Source organism: Vanessa tameamea, chromosome Z (assembly GCF_037043105.1).
Source record: "Vanessa tameamea isolate UH-Manoa-2023 chromosome Z, ilVanTame1 primary haplotype, whole genome shotgun sequence".
In the NCBI taxonomy this organism is placed as follows: domain Eukaryota; kingdom Metazoa; phylum Arthropoda; class Insecta; order Lepidoptera; family Nymphalidae; genus Vanessa; species Vanessa tameamea.
The window spans coordinates 10,863,326-10,882,517 of NC_087341.1; the positions used below are offsets into that span (position 1 = coordinate 10,863,326).

The following is a 19,192-nucleotide window of genomic DNA, read 5'->3' on the forward strand; positions in this document are numbered from 1 at the left end:
TCAACGGTCATATTTTCTATTACAAAAAATAAACAGATACGTAAGGTACATATTATACGATGTTTGTGGTAAGATAGACACGACGGTTAAAAAACGTACAAGTTGACAAAGGCGTAATCCACTCGTTTAAAGTGTCACTTTTTCCAGCTCTTCAGTTTTGGAGAACAAACGTAAGAGGCGCATTATACCTTTGGCATGAGAATAAACTTCCGAAGCAAGTTCAAAGAAAAACTTGCTACTGTTTATGCAACGGTCCAAGACTACGATTAACTGCGTACGTGCAGTCAATACGTACACAAGTGTCTATAATAATCACACATGTATAAGCAGGATTAGTTTAGACTTTAGATCTCTATCAAAGTTTGTTTTTTGATCCCTATCAAAGCCTTAAATAAGAAATTAAATATACTATATTTGTTTCAATCAATTATCTTGGTCCGGGATAATTAAGTTTTTTATTCGGCACGATAGCATGCGAAAGCGATCCCGTGGCGTCCGACGACGAGAGGGCGAGGGTATCGCTGGTTTTTTAGTGGGTATTTCAGTGTACTAGGGTACACTAGGTGTCCTGTGAACCGGCAAACCCCACATATCCCCCTTCACGTGGTGGAAATGCGTTTTACCAGCAAAAAAAGGATAGTTAAGCTAATTAAGATAACGTAGATAGATACGTGAATCAGATATGGTATCGATTTATTCAAAATATATTTTTGAATAATGGACGAGAAAATAGGCCACCTGATGGTAAGTGGGCGCACCAACGCCCATACAATACCAATGCACCACCAACCTTGGGAACTAAGACGTAATGTCCCATGTGCCTGTAGTTACACTGGCTCACTCACTTTTCAAACCGAAACACAACAATACTGAGTACTACTGTTTGGCGATAGAATATCTTTTGTATGACTGGTACCTATCCAGACGACCTTGCACAAAGCCCTACCATCAAGTAAAGAGTTCCGTTCTTCCGTTCTTGCTACAGAGAGAATCGTTAGATGAACTTATTGCCTCTGGCAATGATAGGGAACACGGCAAGATTTGTATATCAAGATTTGATCAATAATTACAATTTATAAATTGAGTTAAGGAAATATTTAATTAGCAATATTTACTAAGAAATCTTATGAATAGATCTTTATCCATTTAAAAACAACATAATATGACTATAGATAAGAGTGATCAGTTAGTTGCTTACTTTCAATGAATTATATTTACTTAAATAACACGTAGCCGCAAGACACGATGTTTTAGCCAAATTCTATTAATTCTGTACGCTAACAACGTACCCGGCTTGGGTAACTTAATTTGCTGATTTTCTTCTATGCAAAGTTATGTAATGCGTAGAATATTAATAAATTCCATTTTCTTCAATTTAAATCGTAAGATAATAATTATAACAGTAATATGTACATTATATTAATTAACTATTTAAGCTGCGTTCTTTGTTCTATACAGAATAGTGATGGAGTACTAGTACACGCATTAATAAATAATGCGTACAAATATATTTGAAGCCGTACCGGATCTCTTCTCTCTGTCAGAACAGAGAACGACTCGAGAGAGTATGAACGTAGATTTCAAGACCTGCCTCGATACTGTCAGAGCTGCAGGAGACAGTTAAGTGATTGTACACCATACCCACTGCGGCATTGAAGGAAGGCAGACCTGGAGGTCTCTTATTCGCTCCACAGACGGATGCATTTTACCCATACAAGAAAAGATTAACTCAATAACTAGACAGTTCATCCATATTGCAATATTGTGGGAAGTTTTCTTTAATTGGCTCTTGCGGAAAACAGAAATGTTACGCAAATGATGCCCTCTCATGGCAACGTTTCTACGTGATTTCTAGAAGGATGCTAAAAAAGCTAAGCTTATTTTAATCTATGAAGGTGCATCATTATGAAAAGTAATGTTTATCCCGGAACTAGTATGGGAAAATACGTAGTTTATAGAAAGTTATTTACAATAATTTTATAATTTCTATTACATGAATGGTCACGGTACAAATTATGATACAAGATCGATATTTAGTTTAGGAATAACACAAACAATACTTTTTATCCAGAAAATACACATTCATCCATATTTCAAGGCCGTTAGAGGTATGGTTAAAAAGTGCAGGATGTTTGACCTGAGATTTTCGTATGAATAACTCTTTAAAATGTACGCCATAATGACAACAATATATTTTACGCCCAATAAAACAATTATTTGAGTCTGAATATTTATTATTTTCTATAGTCGAATTTGTCTTTTATCTTTTCGGTTAAAAGAGCTCTGTAAAATTATTATTCGAAAGTGCTTGTAAAAGCCTAATTAAATAAAATGTATATTTATTGTTATTTCCTCTTTCTCTCCTCTTAAATATTACTATTGACACCATTATACCACTTTCACAATTAGTGTGAAAAAATATGAAAAATCGTATCTAATTCGGTACATGACGTTTCTCCAAACGTACATATTTAATAAATGACAAACATTTCTACACACATTCCATACCATATTACAGCTGAGCATACAGTGGGTTGGTTATATTAAAATCACTTTTACGTAATATACAGAATATTGCCAGAAATAATAATAAACAAAGTACTCGATTATTTTAAAAAATGTTTTAATAACGTTGCTTCTCTCGATATAATAACGGTTAAAAGAATTATGTGCAGTTATAAAATTTTTCATTAATTAAATTTTCGTTAAATTAACGTTTTTGTTGGCCACATTATTAAAACGAACTAAAGTTATTTTATAATAAAAAGTGCATACAAAATTTAACAATAACATTATGTAGATGCTAACATTTGTGATTTGAATCTAGTGGAGTGAGACTAAGTAGCTTGGTATTGTGACCTCAGAGCGAAGGGCTGCCATAGGCAAGTACACTTCAATTCTTTTCAAAGCCAATACTGCTTCAATAGAAATACGAGGAAGAGAAAACTGGAAATTAGAAATATTCTAAGACATTTTTTAAGTTACCAAAATGTTAACAAAATTGTTAAAATTTGAGAATTTTATTGATATTAATTGTTAATTTATTATGCACGTAACAATGGCATCGTTACAAAATGTATTATAATTCAAAATGTAGTCGTTTACGTGCCGCTCATTTCGCTTTTGTTTCAGGGCGTTCAGACAAACAAATACTTTAGTTTATAATATCAGTACAGATATTATGTATGTTATAACTCAACTACCGTACCATGAGTTGAATTAAAAGACCCGTGATATATTTTTAAATAATGAGATAAAAATATTTTAACTACAATCAGTATCGCACGGCACGATTTATTCGCCCGTATTTTTGCTAATACGTCTTAATTCACGCACGAAGTACTTTATATTCAAGCGTTTAAATTCCAATATTTTTATATCTCCGAAAGTGCTGGGTTAAATTACAAAAAAAAAAAATAAACGATAATTTTTATTCATAGAAACCGCTTAATATTTTTATGTTATTTCTTTTGATACAGATTTCAATAAGCAAGCTTTGATACAATTAAATCACGATCCAAAGTTATTATATTTCTTTATCCTTTATCAATTATTATAAAAAATGTTTCTATGTCTTTTGAATGAAATATAAATATATTGTAAACTTGTTTTGCCCTATTTCGACAAAAAAAAAAAAAACAAATAGTACTATCTCATTATTACAAAAGCACCGACGCTTTTTATGCTATATGTATATACGGACGAACAAATGGGCAACTTGATTGCAAGTCGTCATCACTGCCCATTGGCGATGTAATAAATATTAACCATTCCTTATATCGCAAATGCGCCACCAACCTTGGGAACTAATATGTTATGTTGTGGGTTTGAATGATGAGTGAGTTAGTATTCATTGGCGAGTGAGTCAAACCGGAACATAACAATAAAAAAGTATGTTTTTGATTGGCAGTAAAATATCTGATGAATGGGTGGTTTCTACTCACCCTTGCACAAAACAAATAGTAAATACAATATTACAGACTTCATAAAGTTCTCTATTATTTCATTAGCCTATATTTAAATAATGTTGGTAAAGACAAATTAATACACTAAAGTGCATTTAATTTAAACGTCTTTCTTCATTCAATTTAACTATACAATTTTAGCATTCTCATTCATTCACTCAAGTATAATTTAAATTATTGTTGTTATAGTATTGTTTTGGTTATTATTGTAGTTCCGAATCAAATAGCGAAACAATTAAAGGCCAGGTGACAACCCTAATAACGAGGCTTTATGCTTTAGACGGCCATTGTCTTTGACGGCGCGATTGCAAACGGTACAAAGTAAGTCATTAGATTGAATGGTCAGATTGCTATGATAAATTAATAATACAATTAGTGCTGTGGCAATGGGGAAGATAGATTGAGAGTAGGTATTTTTGATAACATATTTATTTATTTGGTCACGAAATAAGCTTCACTAAGGCACTTCTGATTTAAAATTTTTATTCATGATATGAATTAATGAATAAAATAAAAATCACGTTGTTTAATACGTTAATTAGAATATCGTATTAATTAATTTAAACATCTACTTAAACTACCATAAAACTCCTTATATTTGTATTACAATACATTGTTGTGTCCTAGAGCCGAGATGGCCCAGTGGTTAGAACGCGTGCATCTTAACCAATGATTTCGGGTTCAAACCCAGGTAAGCACCACTGAATTTCATGTGCTTAATTTATGTTTATAATTCATCTCGTGCTCGGCGGTGAAGGAAAACATCGTGAGAAAACCTGCATGTGTCTAATTTCAACGAAATTCTGCCACATGTGTTGCTCCAAAACCTTCTCCTCAAAGGGAAAGGAGGCCTTAGCCCAGCAGTGGGAAATTTACAGGCTGTTAATGTATGTAATGTTAATGTATGTGTGTGTGTATGTATTGTTGTTCGTGTTGACAATATTATGATCACACACGATGCATAGCAACGGAATACAAAACAGATTCTCAACAAGGGCAATTACTCTGTGTGTCTCTATAATAATAGAACGCATGTGAAGCTCATCCGACATTGGTAGCCGGTGTGAAATAATCAATTAGTTTCGAAACCCAAGGGGACAATGTTTGTGCAGTACTATTCAATTACTTGTCTTGCACGACCATTGTGATCTCACGCATTCAAACAATGTGACTATATCAGACAAAATATCAATAGAAACGAACGTTTGTGGGTACACGGATTCAGTCGTAAAGTGCTTTTACTGGCTGTAGACTTGAAAATCTCTTCATGTCATGTTGCTTTGTCCTCAAAGACTCTATACGTTGACTTAAAAATGTAATAATAGCTGTAAATAACTCATGAATATAATCAAATTTTCGTAATTATTATGAGTGTTTCTTGGTAATATATTATCAAAATTATATATAATGAAAATTATATATATTGTGCAATCATTTAAAATAAATAAATTTTGATAATTCTAGAGCATAAAATTACGAGTTTTAGTTGATTATGTACATTGTTTTTTTTTTTTAAATACAGTAATTTATTAAAAATTATAAGCTGAAATAATTATTCAAAAGCATTTTCGATAAATTGGATAGATAGATTTGTGTTTAATATATACATAATTAAAATTATTATCGGATTCATTTGTCTAAAAAATCTCAGTAACAGTCTGGATTTTAAAAATTGGAAGCGTGGACTCTCCACGTCATAGCACGTTAATCCGTTGATCGTGAGCCCTTTCGTGTCAGATTTGCCATCTCATTTGGTAATGATAGTAAGAGAATAGAACAAGTGCACCTGTGTTTACACTCACACGTGTCAACAAAATCATCATCATTTTGAATTAACTATAGGTACAATTTAACACGACGTGAACGTCCCTGAACAATAAACACCTCCGGCATCGTGTCTGTTGTCCGAATCTAGCGTGACGATCTCGACTTATAATATCCCTACAAATACTATTCAGAACCTTTGATGTTGTGGTGTAGGTAGATAATTAATCCATTCGTAGTTGCAGTTGAGCTCAAAGCTCGTCGAGGGGTTTATTATTACAGGTACGTCGTATTGTTAAACACGAGTAGGTGTTTCGAGTATGATAAAACAATTAAATATGTTAAATTTTGTAACTGTAACTGTAAATTTATAATTTATTAATTAAACTAATAAAAGGCAGAAAACACAAATGTTCTATGAAGTTTTGTAAATAAAACTATCATGACGTGATTCGATAAAATAGGTAAGGGAATCAATGTCGAGATGTAAATAAACGTCTTTCTAATAAGAGTAAGAATAAGAATGTAACCGATACACTTAAACGAGCGAGAGACAGAGACAGAGTAATATTTTTTTGGAACTTTTAACGTTATTCGATAGAATAGACTATATACACTTTATGGAAATAAAAAAAACACAAACTATACAAGTCTGTTGTATATTTTAAATCTTAAACTTTTTTGTATTTTTGTGTAAAGAATGAGTATTCTATTTTATTTCCTACTTTGGTAAATATACTTCTGTAATTAAAAAAATGAACGTTTGGATTTACAGGTGAAAAGTGTTCGACTGTGATGTCTCGCTATGTAAATTTAAAGTGCGAGCAACGTTTGAGCGAATTTGATTTAAACTTGTTCATGCAATAGGTTTGGCCGCTAAAACCCTTTGAATAATGACGATTGAATTTGAACTACATAAAACATTGGATGTGTTTGTATTCTCGTCGGTGTGATTCGTTCAATTAAACCGTCGAAACGGTACTTTTCAAATATAGTCTTTATTTTCTAGGCGATAAGATTTTTTGATTAGTTTTCACCATCATCAGCCCCCGAGGTACTACGTAATATAGAACGTTGTTGCAATTTGGAATTGTGATGTGGTTTTACTAATCTGTTTAGTTACTTCGGTTAGGCACACTGTAGCGATCGGAATATGTTTTCAGACAATTAAATTAGGGCAAACGCTTTAGGCACTTTGTTACGATAGTTGCTGTGAAAATAGTTTTACAGCTGAAAGGCTTTATGTACAAAAAAGGTGAATGGAAATAATATTTTTATAACAACATTATTCTTGTTTTTGATATCTCAACAAAGATATTGATAAAAAATGTATTTACGCTATAAAGATGAAACCACAGCTTTTTTGTTTTATAAAATATTAGTTCAGTATTTACATATCAACAGTAAAAACTTCGAAATAAAAAATCCGTTTATGTTTATGCGGCAAACAATGGCGTTCATTATAAATTAACGATCAATTGGTATGTTTGGTGCAGTGGGCGGCGAATCCTGCGGGAAATCAGGGTACCAGCACGAGAGTACATTAGAATACAATACTTTACGTGCTCTATAACGATTGCGATTGTTTTTTGAATAGTAAAATCTATTTTAACATTGAAATTCCGAAATTTTTTCGTCATCGATTAAACCGAAAATTATTTATTGGTTTTATTATTATACTAACGTTACTTCTACCTAACACAAAAAACTTTTTGTAATTGACTCTACCGATCTCACAATTAGAGCGTTCAAAAATTCAAACAACTCTTCAGCTTTATATATTAGTATAGATTAAGTCAATTTACCTCCGTAAGCATGAGGTAAGGGTTCATTTTGTTGTGTGGTCGGTTCATTCGATTACCAAAGGGGCTTTAATATGGTGTGGTTTTAGCTGACGTGTCACAGTGTAATTACGTAGCTTTACCTATGCTTTGCTATAGAGTATAAAGCTACTATAAACATTATATACTTGACTTACAAGGATTCAACTCTCTGAATCCAAAGGACAAAAGTCACAATCTGCGCAAAGTACTTCGTACAAAACTTATGTCATATACAAACATACTGACACCCAAAAAGTCATCATAAACCTTCACCTGCTATGATATTTGATACTAAAATATATTCTTAAAAAAATATTTGACTATTTCAATTGATAAATTGAAATCTTATCATATAAAAAACCAATAAATAAACCGTAAAGTCGTAAACGTAGATTTAGTATTCGTTACATTCCATGCAAAAACATATTTTTTTTTACTGTAAATAATGAAGCACGTTTGATAGCTCAAAGTAAGTTATTCCAAAGAGGGTCATTTGACGTGTAAAAGATATACTATAGAAAGTTGAAGAATGCGAAGAAATTCTCGAAAATAGTTTGTCAAAAGAAACGAGTCAACGCTCGAGGGAATTCCTAAGGAATTTAAAACTGTCCTTTTAGATACGAGAGAATAAAAACATTGAAAAATAAATAGTATAGCTTACTAAAAACATGATGATACTCGCGAAGGCGAATTGGGAGTAACTTGAGATATTTGAAGAATTCAGAGATAAGATCGTATTGGCGTAGACTAATTAAAAAACGTATTTATAAATAACAATTTGTGGGCTCCATGGGATAATTTGATTTCTTCCAGGTGATGTCCAGATAGTAGTTATCAGCATAATAAGGATAGATAAAAGGAGTATATTTGATCAAGCAATTTTATTGTAAATGGGAAGAAAATTACGTCTACAAAGCGATGCACCTGATGAAGCGAATATCTTATGACTTAATTCACACACCTAAAGACCCCAATATGACGGTAAATTATAATGTAAACGCTTTTAAAATCATTACTAATAAGATCTTAATAAATATAACAGATAGTAACTAACATGAATTTCCCCGCGTATTTAAGAACTATTATAACTTGGAATAAGGAATAACAAATGTATTCCAAAAGATTGTCTAATTTTCTATAGCTAAGAAGCAGTCCGTGATAACTCAGTTAAAGTGCAATGAGAGCATAGCAGAGACAAGTACTACAATAACAGATGTATCTTATATAAATAGAAAATATAAGAGGATATAGAATTCAATTACTGGGACACCAGCATCATAACAACCGACTTGATTAGGAGTCCTCATGGGCAATCGTGAAAGTAGTTACTACATAGAAATATATGATAAGAGAACATTAGATAGCAGATAATAAGTTAACGTTGAAAATATTAACAGAGATACTAAAATCGAGCAAAGTCAACACCCGTAACCTTCTGTCCATATTTGAACGTATATTTCCAGTTATTTTGGTCAATGCGGTAGCACTATAACCAGGACGTGAACCGGAGTAGAATAAAATCAGCGTATATACTAATCGTTGGAAAGACATAGATAGAAATGACGGCATCCAATATATTTTGGTAGGATAAAAATTGACCAGAGTACCTAAAACTACAAATTATTTTTTTTTTGTGAGTACGATATGATTGTGTTCGTGTACTGTTGCCATTATAACAAGCATTGTCAATGACAACAGAGGAAAACAAACTGCCGTTTCTTTCCGGTTCTTCTCAGTGGAATCTACAATAGTAACCGCTAGTAAAGTTCAATTTAGTTTAATCCCGTACAATGGCTAATTAAATCGAATTAGATAGTGCTTAAATAGAGAATATTTTGATTTTAATTTTCAAAATGTGCAACCCTACAAGCATTTGAGTGACGGGGATTATAATTTGATTTTAAATTGGAAACTTGATTAGATGTGGTTCTAATTATTACAGCGAGTGACTACAGAATTAGTGTTGATCATCGCTGTGTATACAATTATATGATACCATTGGATATTATGAAACCATATTCTGTTTGAAACATGGATTTATAAGTCGGATAGAATAGATTAGAATACGTATTGTTTTTTTTAAAATAAATACATATGAAACACTGCCTTTTAATAAACTTCTTATTTTCATTTAGGTACACTGATGGAACTAATCGTATAATAAAAAGTTTTATTAGTATACGTATTTTTATTGAGTTTCCTGCTTCTTTTGCCGACTTTAAAATAGGGGAGATTATAAATTCAGCTGGTTTTTGTGCGATGTCTCAACTTTTTGTGAACCATCTTTTTATCGATAAGAATACACAAAGAGCGTCCTATTCAAATAAGGTCAAAAATTTTATATCATAGAGTAAGAATCTTAAGAATCTTCCTTTACAATAATATTATATTCTTCCCATAGTTATTATATAGGAAAATAGGACGTCTCTGTATGTTGTACTTATTTCTAAATATATTATTATTATTAATGATTTGCTTTGACAGGCAAACGCGTTCAGATTTAATGATGAGGTTTTGTTAATATTTAATCAGTTTTTTGTGTGAAATTAAAAGTTATAATTATTTAAATAAATGCACGGAAGATGAAGCCGTGTTTTTATATAAAATAATTTACATAATCAATATCTTCGCCTCGCATTGCAAACACCCCTCTTATCCAGTAAATCTGCTAAGTGCATCTTGTCGTACGCCCCAAGGGTTTTTTATGTGTTACATAAAACATGATTTATATCCTCTGTAACTACTATTGATAGTTTTATATTTATAAGGTGGAAATCGAGCCCAATTATTAAAAACATTCGGCAAACACGTATGAATTTGCAAGTTTCGAACATTATTATACATACACATATTACATTTTTTCAATTATAACAATAACGCTGGTCAATTGCCATCAATAAAAAAAATGAATGACAAACTAACAAACAGGTGATAAAATGGTAGGGGACCATTTGGCCTATTTATATATAGACATGAAACAATTCTTAGACTTTGCTTTCAATGGAATTTATAAGATTTTTTTTTTATTGTACAATATTTTGGTACACGTACATACATATATCACCACCAAATTCATTTTCCTGTAAAATTTGACATAAAAGATGTTTTAGTGGGATTGGAATAGATAGGAGCATTTCATTCATCATTATTTTAAATTATTTATAATCGAGTCCAAATTGATACAAGGAGTCCCTATATCAATTTTCAGACCTCCAGCGTCAAAATCCAATCGGGGGTTTGAACCCAACGAGACGGTCTAGAGTTGAAACATTATTATGTCGTCGTGGGCACTTGAATAAAGGTTTCTAGCGTACCTTAGTACCTTCAACGGTCGGTGGCACCCCACTCGTATCGGATAATAAATTTATTTCTTAACAAACATGGCAGCGTATGCCGTCGAAACGGAATTACGTTGGTATTACGGAATATACATACATATACAATACAAACAGTAATATAATAAAACATATAATGTTCTCTGGTAGTTGTTGATGTTTTTATATTTAAGACTATTTCGTTCTTGTTAATCGCAGTCCATAATTACTAACTATTAATTACCGTTTCAGTAGAGGTTGGCGATGTAATATTACGACTTATAAGTAAACTGCTTTTTAAGGAGACCGGTTGCAGAGTATTCCATAAAGATGCTCGAAGGTGGAGTAATAGTTTTACACATTTGGCATAATTTCATTCGACACAATATGATGGTATTCTCTCGATATTATACTTCAACACCAACGAGGTGATGATTAATTATTATTATTATAAACGTACCGAATGTGCGGTTAAAGAAAGTTATACACAGTTTATTAATTATATAAAAAAAACAACTTGTATAATCCCCGCGTATTGTCATCGAGTTAATAAACGAAATACAATTAAATAAAATAAATTTTCTGAGGCGTTGAAATAAAGCGTAACGTTTTATTTTTACGTCTATGACAATTGCGATGTTTATTTTTATTGTATCTATGTATTACTTACTTTCATTAACGGACAATTTCCCGCAACAAATAAACAGAGATTTTTTTTAAAATATAAATAGTACTTACATGATGGATTATATCCGTAGCCGCGTAGAAGCTTTCGTGAGGGTCCGGTCGTTTCATCATGTAGGGCCGCGGGAATTCCGGGTCTTCGCAAATCTCTGTTAACAATGAAAACGTTCAATACAGTGTTACTAACAACATAGTATGATAATAAAACAGTTTGTTATTAGTTAGTAGTTAGGCGAGTAGTGGTTAAAGTCCGATACGTGTTCTACCTGAAGATATAATTGTATACTTTAATTATAAACTATACCGTACCGAACTTAACAAAACACTAACTTTGTTTTGTTATATAATACTCTTAGAAATGAGAACAGTAACCTTACATTTTTAGTTCTCATTATTAAAGACAAAAGCAAAACAATATAAAAATGGTAAATATTGCCAATTTCTGGAATACGGCCACTTACTTGACGAACACCGCTGCCTTATATGCCTTGCTATATTAAAATAATAGATACACTAAAAGAATATCACTTGTTGATTTATTGTAGATAATCTTTTTTCAATTAAATTCAAAGTAACCCAACGCGTCAAAAATGTAAAAATAACATGAATCTTGTTGTAAATTTAATGTAAATAATGTTTCAATTTGTTTTTAATGGTGTTCAGGCATGACACTGAGACTGTACCCTATTATCGTTTACTAAAGGCGCATCATCTTTTCAATACGGCGTCTGAACAATATCTTTCTTTCAGAGCGGATGTCCGGACGCTGTAACGAGCGCAACCTGAAATATCTTTGTGTCTAATATAAGTGGGATTATGTTGCATTTGTGATGAAAAGGGGAGGCAGCTTCATCCTTTCGTTATGATATGAAAAGGCACAACAAAAAGCCCTTTGTACCTTCTACTTTACAATATTGCTTATTATGTATGTGAAATTATCAGATACTATTGATTGTTATATGATCCGACTGAGTAAAGGTAAACGTTTCAAAGATTTTTTTCTATTTTTAAATATGTTCTTTACAAATGTAACGAATTAAGGCGAGCGTGCAAACGAGGCATCGTTATTTTTATTGGTGATGCAATTTAACAATTACAAATATATTTCTTAGAGTAAAATTAATTTTGTATATAATCAATTCTCAAGAGTTGTTATATATTAAGTTAAATAGTACATCTGGTAAGACCTTATATCAATTTAATTTCGAAATATTCGTTTCATTTTAAAATCAAAGTAGACGCAATAGGTTTGTTGTAAAATTTGTAAGTCGTATAATATTCCTTCATTTTATATAATATGGTATTTGAAATTATTCAAAAGAAATATTTGAAAAGAAAACATATCTCTATATTGTAAGCTATAGGAATCTTTGAAGTCTATTCCATATTTTAGCAAATGCCCGATTAAACGGAACTTTTTCGTTAGTCAGAGAAACGGGACCGATTAAACGGGACTTTTTCGTTATCAAGAAATCTCAAAGTAATTTTTCCGTATAAATTAGGAAGAGAAAATTATACGATTCATGGAATTAAAGTACAAGTTGCAAGTAGAAAATGAAACAAACCAGTGTCAAGGGCTTTTGAAATGGTAACGAGTGCAGTGGAGAGTCGGATGGAGTGTTGTGGGTGAGCTAACTAGAGCCGGGGTAATACGTAGGACGAAGACAATACGTGGATAGAAAAAATAAAATTATGCTAATTGGAAAATTTACATCATTACCATCATTTACTGGAACGATTGTTTCTAACATAGGTTAGAAACAATCATATAATGCATATAGATGCCGGTAGCCTTTTATCTAGACTTTTGAGCAACGTTTTTCAACGTTATCGAAAATTTGTCGAAGTATTTTTATAAATGTAAAAGTAATTCTGCCTGTCTCTTTGTTCACTCATTACAATTAAGCTACTGAACCGAATGTAATGAAGATTGACGTACTGGTAACCATTTTTATGAATGAATTAATAAGGCAACCTGTGATTACTCAAAGCTGGGCTAAGCCCTTGAACAACAATTCCTTGTGCGGGTTGGAGTCTATTCCCGACCTTACTCCAGTTCGGGTTGGCTCGAGTAGATATGTGTGTGGTAGATTTTCATCCGAAGTATGCAATTTAATTTTTCCTATATTGGCCGATATGTCAAATTTCTTAGAATTAGTATTAACCGCATATTATACGTTACAATGGGAATTTACAAGCTGTTATTTTACTTGTACGAGTACACACTAAATTAGTACAGACCTAAATGTCGTAGTCCGATGGGGCGGCAGCTGACATCAAGAGAGTCGACAGGAAAATGTGGCCAATACATAAAAACGCTATTAATCATTATACTAAACACTAGTTATGTCATGCCATGCATGAGTCCGTGAGTCGAGATGGCCCAGTGGTTAGAACGCGTGCATCTTAACCGATGATTTCGGGTTCAAACCCAGGCAGGCACCACTGAATTTACATGTGCTTAATTTGTTTATAATTCATCTCGTGCTCGGCGGTGAAGGAAAACATCGTGAGGAAACCTGCATGTGTCTAATTTCAACGAAATTCTGCCACATGTGTATTCCACCAACCCGCATTGGAGCAGCGTGGTGGAATATGCTCCATACCTTCTCCTCAACGGGAGAGGAGGCCTTAGCCCAGCAGTGGGAAATTTATAGGCTGATTATGTTTATGTTATGTATGTCATGCCGTTTTACCCACATTTTTGTATTACACATTTATCTTATAAAAATATGAAAACTTTGTCACATTTTTATGGATGTATCGCATTTTAATGCTATTTCGCAGTGATTCCGTGTGATCTGAATATCGTCCTCAGTGCCATTACTACTTATATGACTAAAATATCATCAACTATACTATTTTGGAATACAGCGTGTATTTTCTTTTAAAGAATTAATATTAATAACCATTCGTTACATCGAAAATGCCCCATGAACCTTGGAAACTAGCCTGTAGTTACACTGACTCACTAAGCCTTCTATTCTGAACACAACAATACTGAATACTGTAGTTTGGTGGTAGAATAAGTATTTTACGATAATCTAATTAATTACATACTTTATATGAAGATGATTTGTAGATTACAAGCAAACAAAAATACAGACGCACATTCAGACAAAGCTAGTAATGATATTTGTTTTGGTTTTTAGTAAATTGTAAATAGATATAATAATTTAAAAAAAGTAATTTCAGGGTGTCTGTCTATTTCATTTGTTTTTATTTTATAGCTGAGTTATCGTTATATATAAAATGTGGTCTTATACAAGTATATATTATAAATTTAATAAAAAAAATTGTAAGCTAGCATGGAAATTAACCTGTGTGTAATGTCTGGTTTCAAAATTTCTGCACCGGACATCAAAGGGTCCGCTACCCTTAGTAATAAAGAGAAAAAATCCATATTATGAACAGATCCCCGCGACCTGTGTTTGTTTTGAAATAAAATTCAGATATAAGATTAATTGCCAAATATTTTCATAGTAGATACGTAGCCTTTTGAAAACAAATGATAATTTTTTTTTTACGATTAGTCTGTTTTTGTACTACATTTTGTGTACCATGAAGTATTTTATTAATGGTACGCAGGATGGTGTGTAGGTAGAATTATAGGTTCGTGGATCATTTTTAGGAATTATATCCATTGTGGTAGTACTTGCAAGATCTCAGTAAGCACTTTTTTCTTCACCAACAAATATTAGCATAACAATAGCTAATTTGTTCAATTAATTATTCACTTAAATCTTCCTCATAACGTACTTCGTATAAGTGTATCGAACGAAAATGTTGCCACGTTTATATATGATAACATGGATTAGATCAGCGTGATCAAACCTCTGATAGAGAGTCCTTAGTCCAGCAGAGGGCAATTTGCAGGCTTAATAGATAAACCCTGAGTATTATTTTTAATCTCGAATACAAACACTGTTATTTGTTTGCTTCGAACTAATATTGGCCATAGATCAAAATTGGTTTAAATATTTTAATTGGAGTTATATTGTAAATGTCGATTTAACGGAATAAAAATACGTTTCTGAGATGTTTAAAGTGTCGTTGATGGGTTTTTAGATTGGATTACTAGAAAACGGTTGAAATACTTAATGCGATCGTGAACGTATACATCTTGCTTAGGGTTTGTGCTCATATTTAAATATTGATATAACGTTTTATGAGTTACCTAGTTTTACCCGCGGGTTCGTCGGCGTATTGATAATTAGTAGCAGGTAAATACGGAATTTATTTCTAAAAGCATATCTTTTACTACTAAATAAAATAACCTCTCTAAGTTCTATCTAATACGGATAATTATTTTATTAACTAACTACCAACTATCTCAAATTAATGTAACGAAATATACAATAAAGCTCAGAAGAGATTTATTTTTATTGTAGAACTAACAATTCATAAAATACGTTCCATTTTTAAAAACATTTTTACTGCGTCTCCTTGCACTTAAGTACATAAGAATATAGTTACAAAGTATTACAAATACAAGACATGTGAAGATAATGCGCTTACAATAGTTAAACCTACCATTGTACTCGTTTTGATCATGCATGTTGAGTTTCTCACGACGACCGAGAGTCTCCCTCCATATGTTGTAGGGCTCCCTGTAATCTTCATCGACGACCGCCGGACTGTAGACAAATATATGTAAATTTTATTAGTTAGAATAAATATTTCGCACGTTCGCATTTAAATATATATGACGTCAAACAGTCTGTGTCTGTATATTATACTTAAACCACACGTTTAAAACTCAAATCCGCTATGTGTTCTTCAAAATATTTGGAACATAGTTAGCACTACGAAGATTTTATTTATATAAGAAATCATATTGCTATAATTGTGTATCGTAAATATAAGTACAAGTACAAAAAATATATATATACCGTAGCATGTGTATGGGAGGACAGTTCGCGAGAGCTAAAGCGAGCCTCGGTGCCCTTCGGTTGTTCCTTGCATTAGAGTTTCGTATCGTCGGACAGAAAGGTTTTTTCAACAAATTAACTAGCATCCGTCTAGTTCTCTTCGTTAGCAGAACAGCTATGATCGCTATCAACAAGCCCCCACCGATCACGGCACCGCACGTCCAACCCACAGAAATTGTGAACGACGAGTTTCTTTTCTTACGTGATGAAGGTGAATTGTCAGAACGGTAGTACTCTTCCAGAAATTCAACAGAGGAATTCACAACTGTCGGAACTGAAAAAACGACACATTATTATTTAACGAAAAGTTTCTATATTTTATACTGATACTAAGTGTTATATTATCATATAAATCCTTTTATTTTTGTGTTCCTACAGAACTACAGGTACACGTGATATAACATCTTAGCTCCTAAGGTTGATGGCGTATTGGTTAATATTTCTTACAACATCAATGTCTATGGGTGGTGGTGACCACTTACCATCGGGTGACCCATTTGCCTGACCGTCTACCTATATTACTAAAAATAGGTTTTGAATTCCGATGTCGTCGTTAGTCGCAAATTGTCCGACGGCGGAAATAGTTAAAGTTGTATTGAAATAGGTAGCTTGCCTGTAACGTATAAGCTAGGCAATAAAAATTGCGCTGCAGTCATTAACGACGCTATACGAAACAATAGATAACGAGCTTACTATGTGATTAAAATATTCATTGAATGTGAAACGTCGTGATCTTTGAAATAGCTCAAGAAATTAATTCATTTTCGGTCTTTAAGTAAAGGATCAAAGGTAGCTTAAATAGATGTTTTAAGATTACCGGCAAAAGACTTATAACTCAGCCTATTGAATGTAGGCAAACAATCCTGCCTTAGGCTAAGACAAAGCCGGAAAATGAATAGGTGTCGAGCGCAGAGCTAATTGTTGTTTCACAAAGGAGTAGGAGCTAAGTTGGGTGCGGTAAGGTTTTGTGCTCAGCCGGTCGCCGGGACGACGTCTGATTATGTGAATTATGTAGTTCACGGCTCCATGGAATTCGCAATCATTTCAAAGTTACAACGCGCCATTTTTATTTAATAACTTAATAGAAGTACTCGTATTGATGGAATACTAATTATATCTTTCTCATGTGATAATCGGTTGTTGATAATTTTTTGTCAATTCGAGGTTATTCCATTTCAGTTTACTGTAGTTATTATAACTAATTATTAAATACTAATTAATAAATCTGATTTTGTATTGTATAGTAAGAACATACACGAGCATACTAATTGATATAAATTTGCTAACAGCTCAGACGTGGTGGAGGAAGTAAGGCAAGCTCGCTAGTTAGTGTGTCAAACTAATATAACTAGGGCTAAGCCTAAAGAGAGGTGAGGGGTATGGCGAAGTGCCAGTTTTGTTCTGACTGGATGCCAAGAGTCACTTGATACTCTTCTAATTTCTAATTGTACACAGACTCCGTATGTCAGTAGGTCAATGTATATAGTGTAACTAATAGTCTGTTATTCGATAATTTCTATTTTAAAAATAATATTTACATAAACACGATTACAACGAGTAATACGAAAAGTATAGTAACATATCGTAGCCACAGAAGGGGAAGATTTCTTTCATTTTAGAGAGAATATTTCCAGCTTATTCACCACCCTGCTGTAGTTGATAAGTTTATAAAAACAGTGTTGTTAGCTCACATTTAAACCCATAGTTTTCGACTAATATCCAAGCAAATTATCCACGCGGTGCTATATTATATAAATTCATGGTAACAATTAATTACCAGAACGCCATATTATTTTCGGAACGATCGATGGAAAGCCAAAAATTTATATATTAACCACAACACTAACATACCGTCATCGTGGCTGACCGCAGAACTCTTTTTATAATTTCCAATATAACGTTATAATTTAATGTAGTCGTTTATTTATTTATGAAATGGTGGCTATTTAATAGTTAATCTCATAGCTTTTATAGAATTAACTTTAATAAATAACACGACTGTATTTTATAATTATATATTTTATAAATATATTGGATGAAAAATATGATATAAAAATGTATAGAGTTTTCAATAAAACTGTATAAGAGAAAGAACGAAATATAAAAGATTATTGTGCAAATAAATCACATACTATATTTAGCTGTCCGTAATTAAAGCCATTGTGACTCTAAATTAGTGAAGATTACTGGGATGCCGAGTCGGGTCGAAGGTTAAACTACACTAGCAATTTTAGGCTGTTAATTCAAGTTTTAATAGGAAACTCTTTAAATACATTATAAATATTTAAGGTAGACCCTATGTAGTACCTAGAATTTTGTTAATCTATTTAATTCAAAAATTTAATTAATTCATACAATACAGAAATACATCGTAATTTAGCATTAATCAACTCTTTGATTATATCGAACTTTTAAAACATAATATGCACTGAAATTCTGTATAAAATTCATTGGTTAAAATGTTGCTGATATAGTGATGTAAAAATCATACCAGAACACTGTATAATATTGTTATTATCAAGTAAAAATCAATACGTTTCTTTCATACTCATTTGGGTTTAATAGTTTTCGATTTAACATCGTCAATCCGTGATCGGTAGTTTAAAACAGAAATAAAATCTTGTTTGGGTGTATTTATCTCTGGATTCATTAAAAGTGATGAACATGAAAGTGATGTGAATCGCTCTGATTCGAAATTGAACTTTTGCAAT

General features: G+C 32.3%; 1 protein-coding gene across 1 annotated transcript in view; it reads right to left on the reverse strand.

Moving 5' to 3' along the window:
- LOC113403265 (discoidin domain-containing receptor 2-like) overlaps positions 1 to 19,192 on the reverse strand; it is a 46,206-nt gene that overhangs the window by 23,907 nt on the left and 3,107 nt on the right. Inside the window, exons 6-8 of the mRNA XM_064220244.1 lie at positions 16,443 to 16,755; positions 16,084 to 16,187; positions 11,605 to 11,699 (exon numbers count right to left, since the gene is read on the reverse strand). Coding sequence (XP_064076314.1) covers positions 11,605 to 11,699; positions 16,084 to 16,187; positions 16,443 to 16,755 — 512 coding nt within the window. The remainder of the gene's footprint in view (positions 1 to 11,604; positions 11,700 to 16,083; positions 16,188 to 16,442; positions 16,756 to 19,192) is intronic.